Source organism: Cyprinodon variegatus, unplaced genomic scaffold, assembly GCF_000732505.1.
Source record: "Cyprinodon variegatus isolate N-32 unplaced genomic scaffold, C_variegatus-1.0 Scaffold398, whole genome shotgun sequence".
Lineage (NCBI taxonomy): Eukaryota > Metazoa > Chordata > Actinopteri > Cyprinodontiformes > Cyprinodontidae > Cyprinodon > Cyprinodon variegatus.
In genome coordinates, this window is record NW_015150851.1 from 451,767 (window position 1) to 475,480 (window position 23,714).

A 23,714-nucleotide genomic window follows, 5' to 3' on the forward strand; every position below is an offset into this window, starting at 1 on the left:
CATTATTTTTGTAATTTTACAACTTTATTCTTGTAATTTTATGACTTAATTCTCGTAATACTTCGACTTTATTCTTGTAATATTATGAATTTATTTTTGTAATTTTACAACTTTATTCTTGTAATTCTTTGACTTTATTCTCGAAATTTTACGACTTTATATTCATAATTGTACAACTTTATTCTTGTAGTGTTACGACTTTATTTTTGTAATTTTACAACTTTATTCTTGTAATTTTACGACTTCATTCTCGTAAAATTATGACCTTTTTTTGTAATTGTACAACTTCATTCTTGTAATTCTTTGACTTTATTCTATAATTTTACGCCTTTATTTCCATAGAGTCACGACTTTATTTTCGTAATTTTAAAACTTTATTCTTGTCACTTTACAGCTTTATTCTTTTAATTTTATGACTTTATTCTTGTAATTATACCACTTTCTTATTGTTATATTATGACTTAATTTTGTAATTTAAAAACTTTACTCTTGTAATTTCATGACTTTATTTTCGTAATTAAACGACTTTATTCTCATAAGATAAAGACTTTATTCTCGTAACATAAAGACTTTATTCTCGCAGTAGAAGCTAGTCTTTAGGCTAACCCTAGCGTTAGGGTCGTGGTTGAAGTTCCCTTTAAATGCAGCCACCTGCCTCGCGGCATGTGCGCATGCGCGAGTAAAAAGTTGGCAGGCATTAGCTCACCGCTTCCAGTCACCTTTTAGCAGCGCGAACAAATGTTTTCCCAGTTTAAAGAGGCGCTGCTTCGGGGACAGCTGCTGGGGGCTGCTGCTCCTCTTCTCTCGGAACTTCAGGGCCAAACTAAATCCCTTCCTCTGCATTTCTAGGACTCCTAGCGCGCGGGGAATAATGTGGCTTTGCTAAAGTTTGTGTTTACTGATGTTGCGGTGGCTAACTGGTTAGCTTGGTTAGCTTGTTAGCGCGAACGTTGCGAGCGTTTCAGAAGTGACTCCAGCAGCCGCGCTAGCTGGAATAGAAGTTTGTTTATGACGCAGACACGGTTCGTTGTTTGAGTTTAGGAAAGACTGAAACTGTCTGGGGAAATCTTCACTGGATCCCTGCGGTACAGACCCGGATGTTAAACCAGGCTCGGAGCGGTCTACCTGCCACCTGCCTCCATCCGTTCCAGACCTAGTTCGTCGCCCCGGTCCGCGATGAGCCGCCTGCTCATCCAGTAAGGATCCGTAGAAAAAGAGGGAGAGCAGAGCTCCGGCCATGGGGGGATGTGTGGGGAGATACTTGGACGACTCGCAGAATCGAGGCTCGTCCAGGAACGGGGGACGAGGAGGTGAGACTGAGCATAGTTCCCTCTATAAAACACATTATTCATCTGCTTTAACTTTTCCACTTAAGCATCTCTTTTTAAAATTCTGCCTTCACTGTTACCTGGTTTTATTCTTTCACTCTGATGTTGTGTGTAAATTGGTCATCCTAAGTTCCTGTAACCTGAGCTTTGATTTCAAACCGCCTCCAGTCATGTCAGTAATGCAGATCTTTGCTTATAGTTCCTGTTTGTCTCCTCTGGCATCCGATGGGACATTTCTGCAGAGCATGAAACTACTTCCCTTCTATCACAGCTGGAAACTTTGACTCCTGGCCTGCTTCTGGCACCTTGACCACTACAACCTTTCAGTCGAGTTACCACTAAAGTTGTTGTGCTTTATTTGGATTTCTTGTAACACACCAACACCCTGTAGCAGGTATTTGTGAAGAGGAGTGAAAGAAATGATTGTTCAGCCGCAGTGAGTCAGTGTTAAGTAGAACCAGGTTTCGCTGAGATGGCATTCTGAGGCGTTTAGGGATTGGTCTCTACCAGGGAAAAAACGTTTTTTTTTTTTTGGTCTTTTTTGCAAAACATCTTCAGTTTCCTCAGACTGGGTGGAGAGCAGCTCTCCTTTAAAATCTGGACTTTCTCTCTTCCATTTTAACCCACAGCTGAGCTTTGTTCTGCCTCCTTTATTTGCATTGTTGCTCTGCAGGTAGGAAACCCTCCCACAGCATGATGCTGCCGCCACCATGGATGTTCTATTCATGCAATGGTAGTTTTACATCACTCAGCTTTGCATGTAGCTTAGAAAGTCAAATTCTCGTCTCGTCTGAACTTTTTAAACATTTGCTCTGTTCTCTTTCTCGCTGCTTGGAGACTTTTTCTCATTTTGAATTTTTCATGGAGTCATGAAGGTGATCACTTTCTCTTTCCTTACCCTGAAATCCCACATCCTCCGTAACCACCCCACTCCATTGCAGACGGCCTGCGCAAAGCAAAGCCTACATCATCCCCGGTCCCTCCTAATCTTGCTCTGCTCTGAGCCCCTTGGAGCTCGAGGAGAGCATGGGCAATATTATTATTTCTTAATTCATATGAGCAAAACATGCAGTAATGAATGCTTAATTTAATGACTTATTAAAAAAATTCCCATCAGCATCAATTTAACATGTTTCTGCCCAAATATTTTCTTTTGGTTGTGGGTCTTTGCAATAGAGATAATTAGGATCATACAACTTTCTTTTTTTCTCTATTTCCAAACTCGGCATCTCTTCAGCCATGCCTGCGATAAGAAGTTTGTTTTGAAGTTGTGAGATGCGCTCTTGCAAGTTATGACTGGATTTGACGAAACTTTAGTTCATTATGTTTGCATCCAATCATTTCATTAAACTGGCCTAATTTTTGGGTATATATAAGAATTACGCAGCCAATCTGTAAAAAATCGGATCTTTTCGACGTTCCTTTTCCTGATGCGGTTGCAGTTGCGCCTCTTGTCCTGAGCGGAGCAACAGCTCTGCTCCTATTTTTGACGGCGAAGGACGGAGAAGACGTACGTAGGCGGTGATGTGTGGGGGAGTAGTGGTGTATGTGGAACTGGCCTCATTGATTAACATGACTGCACAGGTGCTCCGCACAACATATGTGGGCGGAGCCGTGCGGTGATGGAGGAAGTGGAATCTGGGGTTGAACTCTTTTCTAAATGCAAAATGTGTCGATTATATAATATGTATATATGTAAAAACAATATAAGCCAATTTTTCTTAAAAATATGTATTTTCCTTTGGTTTAAGGAGATGATGACAATTTCCCAGCAGAATAAGATGATTTACATTTAAAATAGGAAAAATAAACTATCAATACCTTTTATTACTATAAAGGTATAGAGGACAATCTTTTATTTCCGGGTGGATCATCTCAATAAGTAGTCCTCCTAATTGTCAATCATTGTGGTGATCGGTTTATGTAAGGCCATCCTACGTGCTCGTCCCCATTTTCACTTACCGGTGGTGAGTCTGACATAGTGGAGAAAATTGGAAATCTTCTTTTGGAAAGTAAGCTTGCATGAGTGATGCAAACAGCATCTTTTAAACTTTCTTTTAAAGGACAAATGGTCTCGTGCACGCTCTCGCACATGTTTAATAGGCGTTCCCACTCAGGAACAGCCACAGGGTTATGAATGTGTACAAAACCTTTAAAGGTAAAATACTCTTTGCAATATCTTGCTTACCTGCTTAAATAAGGACTTATTATTTTATATATATATATATATATATATCTTTTGAGAAGATATTGTCTGACTGACTGGGGATCTTTAAGGGCTGGTTATACTCCTGCAGCAGTGTGTCGCAGTGAGCTTGATGCAGACATTTTTGATTTATGCTCAATATTGAAGCGTGGTCTGCGCTATACGCTGTGGGTCTAGATACGGCCGAGACGGTGAGGTAGTGGGGGCGAGATTGTCCGACGATGGAGGGACATGAGGGCCAAAAAGAGCGGAGATCCAGGTGGAAAAAGGGTCCCAGCGTTCTTGCATACCTCGCTCTTCTAGCGGGTCAAACTTCACGAGTTGTTTTCCACAATTTCGATCATAAAAACAAAACAAGCCGGCCTCCTGTCTGCCATCACCTACACTTTGGGAGAGGTGCAGCAGAGTGTCTGCGGAAGGGGCGGTCACGTCTTTTTGTTCACTGCGACACCTACGCAGACGACCTATTTTCGAAGTATAAATCAGCCTTAAGTTTGTATTTTCAGAGCTGCATATTTTTTACCAACTTACTATAATTATTGGTGAACAAAAACATTCAGGCTGAGGTTGGTTTGCCATAACGTGAATTAGAAACATCGAAAAGGAAAGAAGGCAATGAGAGAAACTAAAAAAAACTAAGAAGCAGTGGAATATGATGGAGACTATCACCTGGTTAAATGTTCATTTCATCCGTTTAGCTTGGAACTAAATGAGTTTGATTATATTGAGGAGGTTCATAACTGTAAAATATTTTCCCTACAGATATAAACTATACCTCTGTAATATTCATAAAGGTATTTTTAAAGATGACATTTTCTTATTTCATATGTTTATATAATGAGGCCCATTTCATGGTTCAGCCCTAATGCAAATTTTCAGTCCTGATGTGACGCAGATGTTGCAGATTTGATTATCGGCCGACTTTTACCTGAAACATTATCAACCTGAATCATTCCTTCTTCTATTACTTATTTTGTAGAATGGAATGTTGGAATAGGCTCGACCACTTAAACATAGATCAGTAATAAACAAACTTAGTTATTAAAACAATGGATGATTATTAACCAGCGAGTTGGCTAAAATTAAATAGAAACAGGCAGAAGTGCCTTTTGTCTATCAGCTTGCTGATATCTGAGATTTATAGATGCAAGTAAAGCCTGATATTCGGGCTGCAACTAACCATTATATATAAAAATATAAATTATTATTTTTTTGTCTAATATGGACACAATCTATCATCATACATCTGTTTTGTACTGCCCTACTACACCCTAGTTCAAACTTTCCAGAAAGCTGCATTTATAGTGAGATTAAATGAGACCCCAGCTGATGGTGTTTACCAGCTAGCTGACTGGTGAGCTGGAATGTAGAAGTGTTTGTCGTATAAAGACGAATGCACAACACGCCTTTTCAGATTTTTCTTTGTAAACTGATGAGTTTATTTACATTTTCCTTCCACCTTATAATAATGCAGCCCTGTGTTAATGGGGATCATATAGAATCACAACTAAATCTTAGTTTTTTGCTTTTGACAATGTGTGGAAAATGTCTACATTTCCGAACATGCTCTTCTATAACCTCTTGTAGAATCAACAATTTAATTAAAGAAGATGCTCTACCTTTGGGGATCTCATTTGGAAATGATTCCTTTTGTTGTGTTGTTTCCTTCAACATTTTAGCCTTTGGCCAAGTACCTTCTTTAAGCCAATTTTAGCTTGATTATTGTTTTAGGGATGTCTCATGTTATTATCAATTTTTCTAAGGTCCACTTTTGTGTGTCTATTTTTTCTACAATCCTTTTTGCTGTTGTAAACACCAGAATTTGCCCGTTGTTGGACAATAAAGAGATTTTCTATTCTAAAAAAGTAATATTGTTTCTTTATCAACCAGCATCTAAAACAATGCCGATAGAAATACTCTGCTCTGTTAAAGTTTCTCTAACTCATTCAATCTACTTGGATCAGTTGTTTTCTTGCCTTTTGTTTGCTGCTTTACTAATATTACTTGATCAAGCCTTTTCTAGCATCCTTCAGGATAACATGAGTAATAAAAGCTGTTATGATTTGTGCTAATATTGTATCAGATCAATAGCAGTATCGACCAATTCTCAAAGCTCCAATATCTGTGTTGGAAATGCAAAAGTTATATCAGGACACCAAACGGTTTTACATTTGTCTGATTGTGTTGTCAGAACCTAGACTGTAGATGCTTATCAGGTTAGATGCTCTAAGGTCCAACAGAGGAAACGTGCAGCTGAACTCAACAACTACACCACGACCTCCCAGGTTACTGAATTAATATGATGGAATTAATGATTTCCAAAGAACACAGATGTAGATCTATTATTAACAGGGTTTGTCGCCCTGACATACTGTCAGACTATTTACCTTTGCTATAAGGAAGTGATGGCCTAGTGGTTAGGGCAGTGCGTTTGTGCCCTGAGGAAGTTTCAAGTACCCGCTTCGATCCCCACAGCCTCCACTCTGGGGTCCTGATAAAGACCCTTAACCCCACACTGCTCCCTGGAAGCTGCACAATTGCAGCCAAATGCTCCCCAAGGGGATGGGTTAAATACAAAGTGAGTCTCCCCATGTTGGGACAATAAAGGGATTTACATTTTATAATAAAGTGGACGCTAAGTATGTCTAGCTTTCTGTTTTTAGTCTAGATCCATTAAAGAGTGGAAATAATCCGGATCGGACTTTGGATTCATCCTCGGTTCTGCTCTAGCTCAAATTCGCTCTGGTTTTTCTTCTCTTGCAAATACCATTGAGACTCTGATTCAAAATGGACAGTGGTGCCCTCTAGTGCCCAGTGATAACACTACATTACTGATTATTAACGTCCTGAGTCCAAAGTAAGTCTACTGCAGCTTTCTATGTTGTTTTGTTTCAGTTTATTAATTCATGCAGGGTAACACCTCAGCATTTCACTTCAGGTTTGCTTTGGATCCATGATGCTTCATCAAACTAGCGGTGGGCAAATATCTATATAATATACTTGATGCATCTCCAGTTTCACCACACACAATAGTTAAAATGACTCGATCGCAGCCATCGAGTATAAATTCGCATGACGACGTTAAGCTGTCTGCATCTATTTCACTGAAAGTTTTAATTTTCTCACAGATTTTGAACGCATCATAAACCCCTCCTCCAAACAGGATTATATTTTGGCCCACTACAGCAACCGGCAACCAAAATATGGCGACAGCAGGTGTTTCAGCTGAGCGATACACAGCAGGGGTTTAGATTACACGCCGAGGATGACGAACAAAAGGCGCTAATTTGTAGGTCTAAAAACCGTTGCTGCAAACGGTAGCAGTACAAATTTATTCCAGCACCTAAAAAGTCATTTGCTGCAAAATTAATGTTGTGAACTCTGCATGTCAGCGTCTCCCCGCAAGCCAATTAAAACGTTCAATAAATCAGTCTGTGAATCGTCGTTTGAAAAAGCGATCCCATATGAGAAAAACAGGAAGAGATGGAGGGAAATCACAGACGCCATTTATGACGATATTAAAATGTTTTTAAGATGCTCTAATACCTGTGATGTGATGTTCAGAGGTTTTACAGCAGTTCTCTAAACTTGGCAATGTTCTCAATTTTCCAACTTTAGGTGCTTCTTTAAAATTCCCAGCAGGTAAAGATCAATGCTAATAGTTAGATGATGCTCTAATAATGCTCTAATTCTGGACAGTATTTCCACTTGTGGTTTTTGTTTAATATGAGGTCAATTTCTTTTTCATTCTTTTTTTCATGCACAAAATAGCCCTTTTTTATTTTCCATTTTATTTAGTATTGTGTATTTTTGCTTTGTTTCCTGTTTGGTTGCTGGGATCTTGTTAAAGGTCTAAAACTGACACAGAAAGACATCATGTGGCAGAAAAGTTCTCAGAAGGTTAGAATAAAATATTTTAAATTGAAACCCAAAAGTTTGAATGAGTATATCATTGCGATTTTAAGCACTTTTTGGAGGTCATTTAAACATATTGTGATATATTATTTATCACAATATTGCTCAGAAAGATATCATATTGGACTTTCTTCATGTCACCCAGCCCTACATCAAACCAGCAGAATCAGTTTTCCAGCTCAGTGGATTTAATGTTTCGTAGCTGAAGCATGTACAGACTCAGATGTAGTTTCTGGGATGTTTGACATTTTTTGAGCTCCAGCTTGTTTTCCCTGAAGGTGAGTTTTAAACTCCCTACACGCCCAGCATGAAATGCTTCTTAGATAACTGCTGCATTCTGTCATCTTTCACTCTCGGTTTTCAAGAAGCCGTAGAGAAGCCAAGGTGCTTAGTGTCTCACATTGACTGAAGGGAAGTTAAATTTATTGGAGGAGCTGCATGGCAGCTAAATTGTTCACTTTTCACATGCAGAAATACAGTTTTAGAGAAGCAAACTCTCTTTGTGGAAAGCCCGCCCCAGGAGTGACTAACATCTACACGCCCTTCCTCTGGAAAAAAAGAGGGTAGTTATTATTGAATAATAAAAACTGCAAGTATTGTCGTGTTCTGCTGCATTGCTGACTTGCTCTTAGTTTGGGAGTCCCTCATCACTTCCTCATCCAAATAAACAGGAAGTCGACTCGGCACTAATAAGGCCTCCTTTGGCATCTTTTTAATTACTTCCTGTCTGGGTTAATGGCTGTTAGATCAGCTTTACTCTGGGAACTCTGTTCTACTTTTCTTTGTTTAAATTGTTCTTTTTTATTTATAACCATTGTTTTGCAATTTCACCACAAGATAAAACTAATATATTAAATAACCAGAACTGGATTTTATAGTAATTGCCATTCAAATAAAAACAAATTAATGGTCCTTAATTAAGTATAACATCAATTTCCTTATTCACCAGGGTTCTTAAGCCTGGTTTATGCTCAGAAACCAGGTCATCTGCGTGGGTCGCAGTTAACGCCGAGTTCACCCGTGAGTGTTCCCCAAAGACTGGCCGTGGCGCTGAGTGTTTTGGCTTCCGGTGCAAACCAACAGACCGTCGCACAGAGCTACAAACTAGCGTCCTGCACGGTGTCTGGGACAGTGTCCAAGGTGTGCCTGGAGTTGTAGACGTCGCTACAGTCAGAGTTTCTGCCATTGAGATCCAAATGGCATACATGCATAGTATAGAGCGGATGTAGACTTGACCAATCACAGGCCTCCTCTCTGCGGCACTGTCTGCGGTCACCTAGAGTTTTTGGGAGGTGCACCAGAGCGTTAACTGACGACCTGGTTTCTAAGCATGAACCAGACTATAGCCTCTGGCTCGGTTGGGCTGGTTACGTTCAGTCCAGGAAAAAACGGAGTCCGCTCATCCAGCTGGCAGCTCGATCTCTCCCTCTACTTGTGGTCTGTGCATGGACCAATAGAAATGCTTTCTATTGGTTTTGAAAAAAAATATGACTAACATTAGATAAACATCTAAATCAGTAAAATATTTATAGAAAATAATAAATAGGATCATAACATAAACCGAATAAAATCTAAAAACGTAAAAAAAAATGGAATATATAAAAAGGATCTGAAACAATAGCAAGATGTAAAAATAGTGGTTGAACCTTTTCATACCTGTTAGAAATTACTCTTAAAAATGCTTCTTAGAAATGTTTGAAAACTTATTTTTTTTCTTCGTATTGTGTTGTCTGCTTACATTAATATTGGTTTTGGTGATACGAAGAGCCGCCGCTTATGCGACCCTGCATGGGTTTGTGCAATGATGCGTTAACCACAGCCAGCAAAGCACAGCTTACAAGGAACATCGCCCGTCACCACAGCTGCACACGCAGATCATGCTCCGTTTCTATTTAGTGGTCTGATTGGATGAGATGACCAAATAACGATGATGAAATGCTCCCGTAGAGCCGTTCCAATATTGGTTATTGCTTTAAACTCTTTATACATCTAGAAAAGGGTGAAGCTTCGGTGGTGTTGCATGTTTTCATCTTCCGTCGGTGCTTGAATAAAGACCACTTCCTGTGGGTTTACTGTCGAACGAGAATCGAGCTACGTTCACCAACCACCTCGGATCAGGAGAGAACGTCAGGCTGTTAAAAGTCTGTGTTCCAGCAGAACCAGAAAGCTCTTTTCACAAGTATCTGTTTTTATGCTCACTCTTCATTTAGTGTTTTGTTTTGCTGTGTTTGAAATACAGCACCAGAGAGGTTTTTTAGTTGTTTGTTCATGGCGCCTTTCATTATAGCTCATAAATATAACGCAGCTCCATCCAGCCTCCTCACAGGGGCCCTACTTTTATGAGCCCAGCAGGAGCAAAACAGCTTGATGTTGCTTCATCTGTCTGTAATGCATTGCTTCATCGCTCTATTTGTGTTCAGCTGGGCTGTTCTCCAAATCACTTCCTTTTGTTGCTGCCCCATTTTTATATTTTTATTTTTTTACCAGAACACAAAACCGCAGTTATTCCCACTAACTTTGTTTTTTCTACTTGAGTTCTCTGAAGATTCTAAGTAATTTTGCAGCAAAACACTTTAAGAAAATGTCGACTAGATTTTTCTTTTTTATTCAAGCACAGTCTAGCTTACCGTTTTGGTTTTTATTGTGATTCTAATTTGAGGGACAGAACAATAAAATCAGTGTCGCTGTCTGGAAAGGATATTTCTATCCTCCAGGGAATGAAAGTATTTTTGTTTTTGTTCATCCATTCAGCTGTTGTCGTGTATTTTGTCCTGTCATTTTGTCCAGGCCAAAAGCAAAATTTATTTGGTGCGGTTTGCAAGTGGCCTGACCAGTCAACGGGAATGATTGGGGTGGGACGGAGCACAGACCTGTTCAAAGAGTAGAAGTCCGGCGTGCTGCACGTTTGTGCCGTTCTACAGCTCTGTTATCAATGTTGAGAGCTCTACGTTTCCTCATCTGCCAGATTCGGGCAGCAGAGTTGCTAAGCAACAGATGGTGTATGGAGTACGCTTCGGTTCAAAATTATCCCCACCATAGACATTCTATACGTAGACGCCTCAATGGACACCAGCCAACGTGCCTATAGGGCGGCCATCTTGGATCACACCACAGTTCAGACAGCTGCTGTCGGAACGAATGGGAGGCGCCTTGGATCTCATTTTAATCACATGAAAGGCGAGTCAGAGATAATATTACAATAATAATTAATCGATTAATAAACCCCTTAAAAGAACAAAACAAATTCTAAAATTACCTTTACGTTAGATTACACAGGCCCCCATGGGCTCCTCCAAAGCCTCCACCTCTTGGCACAGCAATCAAAATGTGCAAACATTCGTAAAGCACAGTTTGCCATGCAGTACATGGTCCTGGTCAGCCTTAGCCTCGTTTCACTCGCAGATCAGTCTGGAGACTCTCCGTTAAAGAAAATTTGGAGCCGTTCACCAAACAAACGTCCAATCAGCGTTGGCTTTGAAGCGGGTTGAGGTGTGACGCAACGAGAAGCGCAACAGTTCAGTCTAAAGAACATGGCGGCTTCAGCCGATGAAACTAGCGTTAGCGTGGCTATCGAGCAAGTTTTATCGGAATTACAGAGTATTTCTTCACTGAAAGAAGAGCAAAACACTGCTCTGGAGGCTTTTCTCAGAGGAAAAGATGTTTTTGCTCTTGTCCTGACTGGTTTCGGCAAGAGTTTGATCTATCAATTGGCTTCTCTTCGTCGTCGCTCTGTTACGTCATATGTTCCGTTGATCTGATTGGTTTATTTGGCCCGTCTATCACCAACATAGGCCAATCAGCTAACCAGTATTTTCACTCCTTCCCAAAATTACTTCAACGGAAGGTTTCCAGATGGATATGCGGAGCAAATCCATCTGGTGGAGTCAGGTTAGGTCAGCCTCCTGATAGCAGATAATCTTCATCACTTCATCACCAGTTAGCATTGCCTGCCTGCTTCACCCCAAACCCATGTAAAAGGTGTCTGTGTCACCATCAGTGTTTGCATTGCCACAAGCCATGGAGGACCATCTGGTAGCACTGATGCCTCTACTCCTTTTTATTATGGCTTGACTTTCACCTTGAATGGGCTCTAGGACCTGCAGGTTCTGCAACAGTTTTTCCTCTGCTGCAATCAGACTCTTAAACTGTTGAAACTCTATTCAAGTCACAAAAAGAGACTGCATCACACTGTAAACATCATATTTGCTCTACATGGCAAGTTGTCTATTCTATTTTTAAACAACTCAACTCAATGTTTCTACGGCATTCTTCTGATTACTGCTGCACTTTATAAATGGAAATGTTCATTTCACTGCTGTAAGCTTCTCATTTACTGTTGACTGTTTTGTATAAACTCTGTATACAAAATGACAAAGTTTGTCTAAATCTACGCTCTGAAGCATAAGCAATAGGATGTCAGCTTTGTCTTCCATCGTACCAAAGTTTTTTACTGTTGTGAGGTATAGCTGCCATTATCAAGGTATTCTCGCACAGGTAGCTACAGAACCGACTGTCACACCACGATCAGTCCCGCACATGCATGGACAGAATAATAAGATCTGGATCGCCGAAAAACTACGTAATAATGGTACTGAAAATAATAATTTATATACTTAAACATTAAAGAATGCTAAACTACATTGTATAGAAAATATTGAAGACTTTTCTGGAAGTCCTCATTGGACATGCTCAGAGCAGTCACAGTAACGTTTGAAAGGCTACATAAGTGTATTGCTTTTTTTCCTTTTAGAACAGGGGTGTCAAACCAGTTCCAGAAAGGGTTGTGTGGCTGCAGGTTTTCTTTCCAACAAAGCAATGGTACACCAGACTCCTGTCATCTCATCAAGTCATCATGTTAAGACTAGACTCACTTGATGAGATCTCCCAGATCTAGACCAGGGCATCACTGAGCTCCTGGACAGTCTGAGGTGCAACCTGGCGGCGTCGGATAGATGGATCATAATGTTCCAGAGGTTTTCTATTGCATTTAGGTCAGGCGAGTGTGGGGGCCAATCAATGGTATCAATTCCTTCATCCTCCAGGAACTGCCTGCATACTCTCGCCACATGAGGCCGGGCATTGTCGTGCACCAGGAGGAACTCAGGACCCACTGCACCAGCACAGGGTCTGACAATGGGTGCAAGGATTCATCCCGATACCTAATGGCAGTCAGGGTGCTGTTGTCTAGCCTGTATAGGTCTGTGCGTCCCTCCATGGATATGCCTCCCCAGACCATCACTGACCCACCACCAAACCGGTCATGCTGAACGATGTTACAGATAGCGTAACGTTCTCCACGGCTTCTCCAGAGCCTTTCACGTCTTTCACATGTGCTCAGGGTGAACCTGCTCTCATCTGTGAAAAGCACAGGGCGCCAGTGGCCGACTTGCCAATTCCGGTGTTCTGTGGCAAATGCCAATCGAGCTCCACGGTGCCGGGCAGTGACAACGGGGCCTACTAGAGGACATCGGGCCCTCAGGCCACCCTTGTGAAGTCTGTTTCTGATTGTTTGGTCAGAGACATTCACACCAATGGCCTGCTGGAGGCCATTTTGTAGGGCTCTGGCAGTGCTCCTCCTGCTCCTCCTTGCACAAAGGAGCAGATACTGGTCCTGCTGATGGGTTGTAGACTTTCTACGGCCCTGTCCAGCTCTCCTGGAGTAACTGTCTCTCCTCCATGCTCTTGAGATTGTGCTGGGAGACACAGTAAACCTTCTAGCAATGGCACGTATTGATGTGCCATCCTGGAGGAGTTGGACTGCCTGTGCAACCTCTGTAGGGTCCAGGTAGCGCCTCATGCTAACAGTAGTGACAGTGACCCTAGCCAAATGCAAAACGGGTGAAAATTAGTCAGAAAAGATGAGGAGGGGGGAAAATGTCAGTGGCCTCCACCTGGAAAACCATTCCTGTTTTGATGGTCGTCTCGTTGTTGCCCCTCTAGTGCACCTGTTGTTAATTTAATTAACACCAAAGCCGCTGAAACTGATTAACAACCCCCTCTGCTACTTACCTGACCAAATCATGACCCAGAAGTTTAATAAACTTGATGCTATAACCTGATTACAGTGTTCCTTTAATTTTTTTGAGTTTTTCTCAAATCCTCATGGACGTTTTTCTTGTTTGCTTTTTATTCCAACTTTTTTTTATTTCTATTTTTTTTATTTTTTTGTACAAATGTTCTTTTTTCATTTCCATTTAAAACATNTTTTTTTGTACAAATGTTCTTTTTTCATTTCCATTTAAAACATTTTTGTGCCTTTAACAATTATTAGAAAGCCTGTTTTTTTTTTGTTTGACCCTGATCATTTCTACCCTCCGTGGTTTTAAAGCTGCTCTATGCTTACTGCAGTGTCCATAAATACTCTCATCAGATTTATTTTATTACTCCCATCTCTGCAGAGAGATCTTTTTTTGGTTGTTTAATATTTCATTTTAGAAGAAACAGGACATTTGATATAGATTTAAGGAACTGTTAACTTACTTTTTTTTTTAAAAGATTTAAAATGATTAAAAACCAATTTTTGGTGTTTTCAGTAAATGTCTGAACAGCATTAATGGTTCTGCCCGTTCTGTGTGTTTGTACTGATGGTGGATAATGGGTAAAGTTACACCGACTGGTGCAGGCCACACATGCTTCATGCATATTGCAGACGCTGCACCTGCTGCTAATTTTAAACTGGGATGACACCACCGTGTTTAGTGGGAGTGTTTGCTGTCTCTGGTCAGAGACGCTCAGGTCCTGTTTCTCTGTTCTGTCTCCACTTTTTATTACTTTTTACAAATTAGAATTATTTAATATAAGGTTTCAAATTTCTGTGTTCTGTTGAAGGGAAAATCGACCTTGAAAAAATCTTGATGACATTAAAGGCAATAAAAGGTTTGTTTCCATAGATCTGAGGGACCCCAACCAAAAGCAGAGGTTGCTAATCAAAGCTCCTAAACTGGGAGCAATGGTTTCCTCTGTCTGAGCTACAAACACTCAAGTCTTCTATTGAAGCCCTAAAATGCAAATACAATCAAATCGTGTTTGTAGGAAACTGGACAGAGAACATTCAGGCCTTTAATGTGTGGCTGTTCGATGCTGATGAGGTGGAGCCGTTTGGAAAAGCAACCGACTCGGTGGCACGACAGACTTCGGGTTATTTTTTCCGGATCCACTGCTGTAGATCAACAAACAAACCTGCGAATCTAGGAATGGAAGAGATGATTTTCAGTCACTGTGACGTGATCTTTGAGATCTACGGAGACTAATATATGTCATTAAATAGATAAATGTCCCATGAAATAAATAAATGTAGCTTTTAGTTATTTTGATATACGATTTAAACATTAAGTGTACAATTGAACAATTAAAATTTCCATTAAATATTTAAAAGAACAGTTTAAATAAAGATTAAAATATTACTATACTTGTTATGTTTAAGCAAAGTAATTCTGTGTTGTTTTTTTTTAGGGCGTTGTCAGTTTGTTGGAGCTTGGTGTTGGGGGTGGGGGAATTGATTCAGCTATATATCGTGATTTTTGGCATCAGTCTTTAAGTTTCTAGCATCAATTTAAAAATGTTTTATTTTTTTTTTACCTAAAACAATGAAGGGAAATGGGCTCCCTCTGTACTGCCACTCTGGCAGATGGCTGTGCCATATTTGTAGTTTAAAGGCTGATTTATACTCCAAAACTAGGTCGTCTGCGTAGGTGAGTGAACAAAAAGACGTCCCCGCCCCCTCCGCAGACACTCTGCTGCACCTCTCCCAAATTGTAGCTGACCACAGACAGGAGGCCGGCTTGTTTTGTTTTTCTGACTGAAATTGCGGAAAACAACTTTTGAAGTTGGACCAGCTAGAAGAGCGAGGCGTGAGAGAACGCTGGGACCCTTTTTTCCACCTGGATTCCCACTCTTTTTGGCCCTCATGTCCCTCTGTTGTCAGACAAACTTGCCCCCACTTCCTCACCGCCTCGGCCGTATCTAGACCCACAGCGTGTAGCACAGACCACGCTTCAATACTGAGCATAAATCAAAAATGTCTGCGTCAAGCTCACTGCGACACACTGCTGCGGGAGGATAACCAGCCCATAAGCCGTCACAGTGGAAGATGTAGACTGACTACCACCCCAAACAACATGGATTCCAAAATAACTGAATGATCTTCTGCTGGACATGTACAGCACTTGCTTTTTTTATCCATTCATTTAATTTTGACAGCTGGGAAAAATGTTGCAGTTTATTATGATATTGCAATATCCTGATAAGGGCTGCAACTACCAATTATTTTGCAAATAGATTAATCTGTTGATTATTTCGATTAATTCATTATTAAACAGCCAAAGTTTCCTAAAGAAGATTTTTTTATTTAAATTGAATCAGGTAAAATTAAAAGTTTTCCTCTGTGGATTTTCTGGATGGAACATTTTGACGGAGGAAAATGTATTTACATCTTAAAGTTGTAGGGGAGTCATATTTAAATTTCAAATCATTCTGGCTTAAACATGTATATAAATGTACTCTTTACCAAACCATATTGTCCCAAAAGTTAGAAAACTTCTGTTTAAAAAAAAAAAAATCCTTTCTTAAAACTATGTTGTTTTTTTTCTGGTTATCTTATGCAGGCCAGTTAGTTATAAGTCAGCCTGAACACCTAAATTCAGCCATATTTTTTTACTCTTGACTCCACCCTTTCACTGAATAACAGGGTCTGACCAGGAGATGGCGCTTCTCTTTAGATCTTAATCTCCACAAATCATGACTGAAAGAATATTTTAGATGTTTAGAAAGTAAATGTAGGGGACCAGCCAAGGGCCCATCAAGGAAAGTGGGGAAATTGTGAATGGCTTCTACTGTAGGATTACTTTTCTTCCACTAAGCTGTTAAACATGGCGGAGCACTGATGGCTGCTTCCTGGCTGATTACTGGTCCTTAAAAAGCCTTGAAATGCAGATACCAATTTTCTTTTTCTTATCTTTATTATAACTGCACTAAAAGTTATATGCAACTTTGTGACTTAAAGTTGGGTCTTAAATCGGTATTAAGTTTGTTGAGGTTTGTTTCTTCACGTGAAGCTGCTGCGCTCAGTTTGCTTCTGTCCTTTTTCTATCTATTATAAATATCTGCTCCTCTCATCACAGGACGCAACGAGCCGTTGAAAAAAGACCGCCCCAAGTGGAAGAGCGACTACCCGATGACGGAGGGCCAGCTGCGCAGCAAGCGAGACGAGTTCTGGGACACGGCGCCGGCCTTCGAGGGCCGGAAGGAGATCTGGGACGCCCTGAAAGCGGCCGCCGTGGCCCTGGAGTGCAATGACCACGAGCTGGCCCAGGCTATAGTGGACGGGGCTAGCATCACACTGCCGCACGGTGAGGAGGCGCCGCGGCGCAGCATTTCCAGCAGAATGTTTGACTAGTATTCATATTCGATCCCTGGTCCTCTTTCAGGGACTCTGACTGAATGTTATGATGAGCTGGGGAACCGCTACCAGCTTCCCGTCTACTGCCTAGCGCCCCCCGTCAACCTCATCTCAGAGTGCAGCGATGAGGACCCCAGTGACAGCCCTCAGCCCCCAGCAGCTTCCAAAAAGGAGTTCCAGCTCAAGGTAAACAGCCGCAGTCAGAGTATGAGCCGTTTAACACTCAGGCGTTTCTCAATAGATGTTCTGGAGCGTTCTCGTGATACGTCATCAGCCTCAGCCTGAGCACTGTTCCAATTGCTGAGAACGACAGACTGAGAACGCACCAAATCCCCGGATGTTGTTCTCACCCCACCCTCTTTACCCAGCATGCATTAGAGCAGACTTGTCTGTTCTAGAGATTGACAGCTGTCCCGGCATGCACTGCGGCAGTAGAAGCTTTCAATGGAGTGCTCCATTGAAAGTGCTCTTTCTGTTGCTGTTGTTCAATAAAAGTACCTTTTAAGATAATTTAAGGCGAGAATATTATACTTTAAAACGTCACTATATGGTCCATTTACTGATTTAATGTGTAAATAAAAAAAAAAAGATTTCCAAAGTTGAGAAGACCGCAGAAACCAGCGGAGTTTCAAAGCTAACAACCATGGCTAACGTTAGCCCGTCTGCAGCAGCCCTCTCTCGGCATAGCTGTGTGTGAAGGACCGCTGCCTCTGATGGAGAGTTTTATTTTTTTTGGCAAAATGTTCTTTTGATTTGTGTTTATCTGACCATGTTAATTATTATTCCCCCACTAAATGAAAATAAGTCAGAATTTATAATTATCTAGAAACTATTAATAACAGGAGGTGAAATGCAGCTCTAGAAGAGCGGAGCGTGTGGTGACGTCACGAGTATGCATCTGTTCCAATTGATCCAGATTTATGCTGCGTGCTCCCTTTCTCACCAAGTCCAGACTTTCCAGACTTGGCGAGGACACGCGTCCATACTTGCATTCTAGTGAATTGAGAAATGGTTTCAGACTCCCAGAATTCTGATCCTAGAAGTCCCACTGGCTGTCAGTTTGAAGGATGAAGGTTTTACTGAGCAAAACCAACGTTTATAGCTGCTGTGTCTAGGAGATCGTAAAATGCAGCCACAGGCCACCTTTGTGTTGAAGCTTTTACAGAATACTTCCTAATCATCTGATCCGACACATCCACGCCGACCTGTGTGATTATAGTAGGCCACAGGCTCTGGTTTGGCTTTTAGGCCCCTGAGAACCAGCTGTGGTGTGAGCAGTACTATCCAAACCTTGAACTAAAGTTTCCCTATTGTCTGATGGGTCACTGGTACATCTGCATTTTCCCGGGGGTGTGCGATCATCCTCTGACTCGCTGTTAGAATCTGAGCTGCTTCCTACCCAGTCCTCCTCATCAGTCTCTCCCTCTCCGCCTGAATTGCTATCATCAATATTTTGAAGCATTTCTTAAGCCTGTTTGGCTGTTAGATTTTTTTTGTTCTGAAAGCCATTTTTCCCTATTAGCCAAAGAGTTCTAGGTAGAATGTTGGTTGCTAGGCAACGGTACTGAACATCAATCAACAGCGGGAGGAATTTACAATGTGACTAATAGGGCCGTCAAAATGAAGGTTGTAGGAGATTGTGGTAAATTATTATAATTAGTCAAATTATTTATTTTTACATTTTTATTTTATTTAAAAAACTACTTGAAAATGAAGGAAATATAGCAACAGGAAAAGTCAGTTAACATGAGCAACATATGATAATTAAAAGTTCTAATAAATAAAAGTTCTCCCCTTTTAAAATCTCAGAACCGTCAAAATGACAGCCTTTGCAGTTCTAATGTTAAGGCCTAAAGATCTGGTTCCTGTTGCTCCTTTAGGTACGGCTCTCCACGGGGAAGGATGTGCGGCTCAGCGCCAGCATGGCCGACACCATCGGGCAGCTGAAGAAGCAGCTCCAGACCCAGGAGGACATCGACGTGCTCCACCAGCGCTGGTTCTTCTCCGGAAAGCTGCTGACGGACAAGACGCGGCTGCAGGACACCAAGATCCAGAAGGACTTCATCATTCAGGTCATCGTGAACGCGCAGGCGCTAGGAGGGCCCAAACCGGCACCCACTGCCCCCGCAACGGCGTCCGAGTGACGCCGTCCTCCTGCAGAGAAACTGAATTTTAGACTCGAAACGAAAAAGAAAAGAGGGAATAAATGAAAAGTGCTGCTTAATTTCATTTAACGTAGAAACTGGGTTTTTATTCACTCTGGAGGAAGAAAGTCTGAGATGGTCGCCATGTTTTTAGCTCCTCATGCTGGTTTTTCCTGCTTCACTGAGAGGATGAAAGGCCCAGATCGGTGGGGTTTATGTTGGACGTGAAGCGAGTCTTGTCTCCGACACTTTGATGGAGCAGATGATGCAAGTTTTTTTTTTATTTTTTATTCTTTTACTTAGGAAATACTAACTGAGCTGTTTTGCACAATGAAGGGTTCTTCCTCTTCTTCTGCAGTTGATTGTGTGCCTTCTACCAGATAAAGAGATTCGCCTTCATCGGCTCAAACCCTGTGTATTTTTCTAGATTCAAATCCACCATCGGTCACTGCTGCCTTTTATTACGCTGTCTTTTTATATCCATTTCACCTTCTTGAGGGTTTCTTGGAGCTGCCTTACTGCTTAATGACCACTAGGGGGAGCCACACTGCCCTTTTTCACGCAGTCGTTTTCCCGTCCCTCCGGCTGATGATTGTAGTTAGTCAGCCCGTTAATCACCAGCAAACCGAGGAGCGGCTGTGGAGCTGTGATCCCACATCCAGATTCTGGGTTTTATTTGAATGGATGCTGCAGAACCTGCCCCCGCCCCTAGAGGGAGCAGCTTCTTTAAGTGTTTTATCATTGAAATGATGAGTTTAGAATCATTTTCATGATCTGATCAGACACTCAGCAAGGTCTATTACTACCAACACTGATTTGCTAATAATGACCTGTTTTTTTTAAAAGGATTTACTCAGAATATCAAAGAAAATCATGCTGTCGGTTAAAGGAAAACAAACCATCCCTGACTCATTTCTTTGAAGTTTAGCTTCCTCAGCTTTGCCACTGATGCAGTGGATGCAGACGGTCGTACCTGTAAACAGTCAGTTTGGCTCTCAACCCCTGTTTGCCTTTTAATGCCAGATGGGAATGCTAGAGGCTTGAACCAAGTTTTCTACAGCTTTTAGAAACCCTTTAATTTGATCTGAAACGGTTTCCCACCGAACGTTAAAACATGAATTGATCTTTTTATTTTTCCTGTAAAATGTTAGTGTTGGAACCTTCCTGTTCTCACTATACATCCTTTCAGGTCAGATTGTTTTCAGCCAGATGCTCCTAAAAGCATCTGAGCATCTAAAAACCCCCTGTAAGTAGTCAGACTGTGTTTGTTTAGTTTTTTCCTTCAGTCGACCTTTTATTCACACGTTGTGGGATTTCTTTATTTGCAGGAAAAGATGCGACTCTTTAGCGTTTGGTTTCCAGTCCGTGGCAGACCAGTTCTCTGAGGAACCTTTAATCCGATGTTAACCAGTTAAATCCAGCTCCATGGAGCGCCCCGCCCCCACTTGTTGCTGGCAGAGCCATGTTTATCACTGTGAAGTAATCACCATACCGACCCATTCACAGAATCGTAACCAGAGGGAAATCTTCAGGGAAGAAATAACTCAAAGAAGGGCTTGATGTTTTTTGTTTTCTTCCACTCTCCGCTCCCGTCGCTCAGGCTTCCCGCTGTAACGCCACAGTGGCGCTAAAGCTGCTCCACTCGGTATTTAGGATGCTGCAGACTTGAACAGCCCCCCCCTAACAGGTGCAATATGACAGGCCTTGTATTGTTTTTGTTTCTGCTGAGGAGCAGCTGAGTTGTGTGAAAGTAGAGCCCAGACTGTGATCATCATCATCATGCGTGCGTCAGATAATCAGCGGCGTCAGATAAACCTTGGCTTAGCAGCGAGGCCTGCTCGCCTCAGCTGTGAAGCCCGACATCTCTCAGGTTCAGGAGGAGGGACATTTATCTTTGCTGTTTTGAGCCCTGAGCAGATGTTCTTCTTCTTTATCTGCATACTTTCCTTTAGTCTTTCATAAATGAAGCTTAAAGAGATTTAGAGAAACACAATTGAACAGATTTGAATACAGAGTTGAAGATTTATCCATTGCATTTTGGGGGATTTTTACCTAAAGCAAGCCGACTGATTTTTGACTCTTGATGGTTAAGAAACCAAATAAAACAAGCAGATTAGAGTGATCGCATTAAATCTCTTAGGAAAGAAAATGTGACAATTAAAGCTGTAAACCTTTATTCTAAATACGAACGGATAAATGATCAATAAAGCCCCTAATTTCCTGTTTAAACAGGAAGTATAAACGCTCCACGGCTGCCTTAATGTAGAGGAACCTTATCTGCTCATCGCCATCAGGAAAAAAAACGTACAAAATAAATGATAGAGGGAATACATTTAGAGGGTCTTCAAATGAAAACTTCAGGTGAACAAAAAATGTTTCATTTTTTCTATTGATGTAAAATGTTTGATTTTTAAGGTTTTTACCTCATTTAGAAACCGGATCTTTATCATCTGTAACGTCTGGAAGAACATTTCCTCCACATCTAGGAAAGAAAACAAATTTATCATTTTTTTTTTTAAGATAATTTCTCAAAGTAATAAGATGACTAAGTCATTATTATAAGATACTTTGTCAAAATAATGACAGTATCATGAGTTATTTTCTATTAAAAGAATATCTATAAAAATATAGTATGTAATAATTATGGGATATGAGTTTGTTTTTCTTTCAGCAGGGCGGTGAAAATGGGTTTCCATGGTAACGTAAATCCATGTCTGCATGCTGGACGCGTTTCTTCGTTCCCCTTTAGCTCCAGGATGCGTGGAGCGGAACAGGTTTGCATCGTTTCTGTCGTGCGAGACGCTTGTGAACCATAATAACCCAACAAATGTGTGTTTCTACTTTTTTAAAGCTGTGAATTTCTCCCTTGATTCGTTTCCCCTCTACTTGGTTGCACATTTGTTTTCTTTGGTGGTTTTAGAGTCTGTCTGCGTCAGGAAAGCTTCACCTTCAGTCTGGAGCGACAGACGTGGAATAAAAACCATTTTAACCCGAAGCTTTTTCCCATTTTCTTTCCAATCATACAATCAGACCCCAAATATAAACGAGATATAGAAATATGAATAAAAGCCATAAGAGGAGATTGAGACTTTTTCTTATTTTGTGAATCCGATACCACTCCTTGTATTATTATGATTGTTATGCTTTCCTCTGAGATCTTTAAAGGCCTTTATATGTTTAGGTTAGACTTTCTAATTGTTTCCGCACCAGAACAGCCATATATATAAAGCACTAAAATATCTTTGTTTAAAAGAATGGGTTTATTTAGTTGATAGAAATGTTATGGACCTGATGATATTTTCAAGTTATTTTAATGTTCATTTAAATGCTGATTTCATGGAAAATCCTGTTTCTAAACCGTTAAATAAAGTCTAAACTTGTGAAATAAACTCAGCAGTTATGTGGATTTTTGTTTTCTTCCTGCAGCCGACCTATAAGTCGACCTCATTTTATTTCAGTTTAAAAAGGGAAACTTGTACAATGTGAACATAAATTACGCTGACATGTTTCAAAGGTGTTTTATACCCGAACTCTGTTCTTACAGATCATTAAACTGCTAAATTCAGTCTAATTTATACATATTAACCTCAGATTAAACCTTTTTAATTCATGAATATATTTCCAGTTTAACCGGAGGTGCAAAGTAACAAAGTACAAATACTTTATCTTAAGTAGAAATGTTGTCGATCTATACTGGAATAATTATTTTATAGACAAATTTTTACTTTCTACTCCTTATGTTTTAAAAATGGACTCAGTTTTGTTTTATTTAAGCTCCATTTTCATTATGGCCTTTTGGTGTTTAAAGAAAATAAAAACAATCAAAATAATTTGTTTCATCCAATTTCTTTGTGGTTGGACTCGGTGCTGCCCCAACTTGTTGCTCACCACATACCAAAATAAATCGTTCTTCAAGATGATGCAAAATTAAATGTGACACTGTTACCATTAGATATAAAACTAAGAAAATTAAGTCTAAGGAAGTTATCATCAGGAATTGTAGAAAAATGTTTCTTTAAAAAGGGTAGAGCTACGGAAGAGGATTAAGGCCACTGGGAGAAAAAAAAATGTTAACTGATTTTTAAATTTTATTTCAGTTTAACATAGGAAAAAAGTCAGAAATCTGACTTTTTTCTCAGAATTCTGACTTTTTTTCTCAGAATTCTGACAGCTAACATGTTAGCATCAAGCCATAGCCATGTCTGTTTTAGAGACTAGCTCTCTTGTTTTAATGATCTCCTGCTCCTCCATTAATGAGGGGACACCTCGGGCACGTAAAAAGTTGCCTAGATCCGTCATTTTCCACCAATGTGTTACTGGCTCTCTCAAACAACTCACATCTTTGTCAGTGAAGCTGAATGCTCCACATCTCTTCCTTCATGGTGCCCATCTACATTAAGATCCACAATTTGGAGAAAAAAGTCAGAATTCTGAGATTAAAGTCAGAATTCTGAATTATTTTCCCATATTAAACTGAAATAACATTTAAAAATCAGTTAATTTTTTTTTTTTTCAGTGGCCCTAATCCTCTTCCGTATAGAGCAGTAAAGCTTCTGGCCTTAACAGTTTTTCCTCCATTACTTTTATACTCTAAGTGGTTTTAAAAATGGTACTTTTACACTTTTACTGGAGTAAAAAGCTTAAAGGAATAGTACACCCAAAACATGATTAGCCTTCATTTTCTACTCACCCCCATGCTGAACAACACTCTGGAGTACTTTTTT

General features: G+C 40.5%; 1 protein-coding gene across 1 annotated transcript; it reads left to right on the forward strand.

Annotated features, from left to right (window-relative positions):
- The first annotated feature begins 686 nt into the window (after positions 1 to 686).
- On the forward strand, positions 687 to 20,003 carry ubtd1 (ubiquitin domain containing 1). Its single transcript, XM_015387558.1, has 4 exons — positions 687 to 1,310; positions 16,569 to 16,796; positions 16,875 to 17,032; positions 18,727 to 20,003. Exons 1-4 carry the CDS (start codon positions 1,238 to 1,240, stop codon positions 18,988 to 18,990), a joined length of 723 nt encoding a protein of 240 aa, XP_015243044.1. The 5' UTR covers positions 687 to 1,237; the 3' UTR covers positions 18,991 to 20,003.
- Positions 20,004 to 23,714: the final 3,711 nt, after the last annotated feature.

Bases quoted from the DNA above. Each gene is read 5' to 3' on its own strand.
- ubtd1 (XM_015387558.1), top strand. From the start codon at position 1,238: ATGGGGGGATGTGTGGGGAGATACTTGGACGACTCGCAGAATCGAGGC. The intron at 1,311-16,568 runs GTGAGACTGAGC...CTCTCATCACAG, and splicing joins CAGGAACGGGGGACGAGGAG to GACGCAACGAGCCGTTGAAA. The intron at 17,033-18,726 runs GTAAACAGCCGC...TTGCTCCTTTAG, and splicing joins AAAAGGAGTTCCAGCTCAAG to GTACGGCTCTCCACGGGGAA.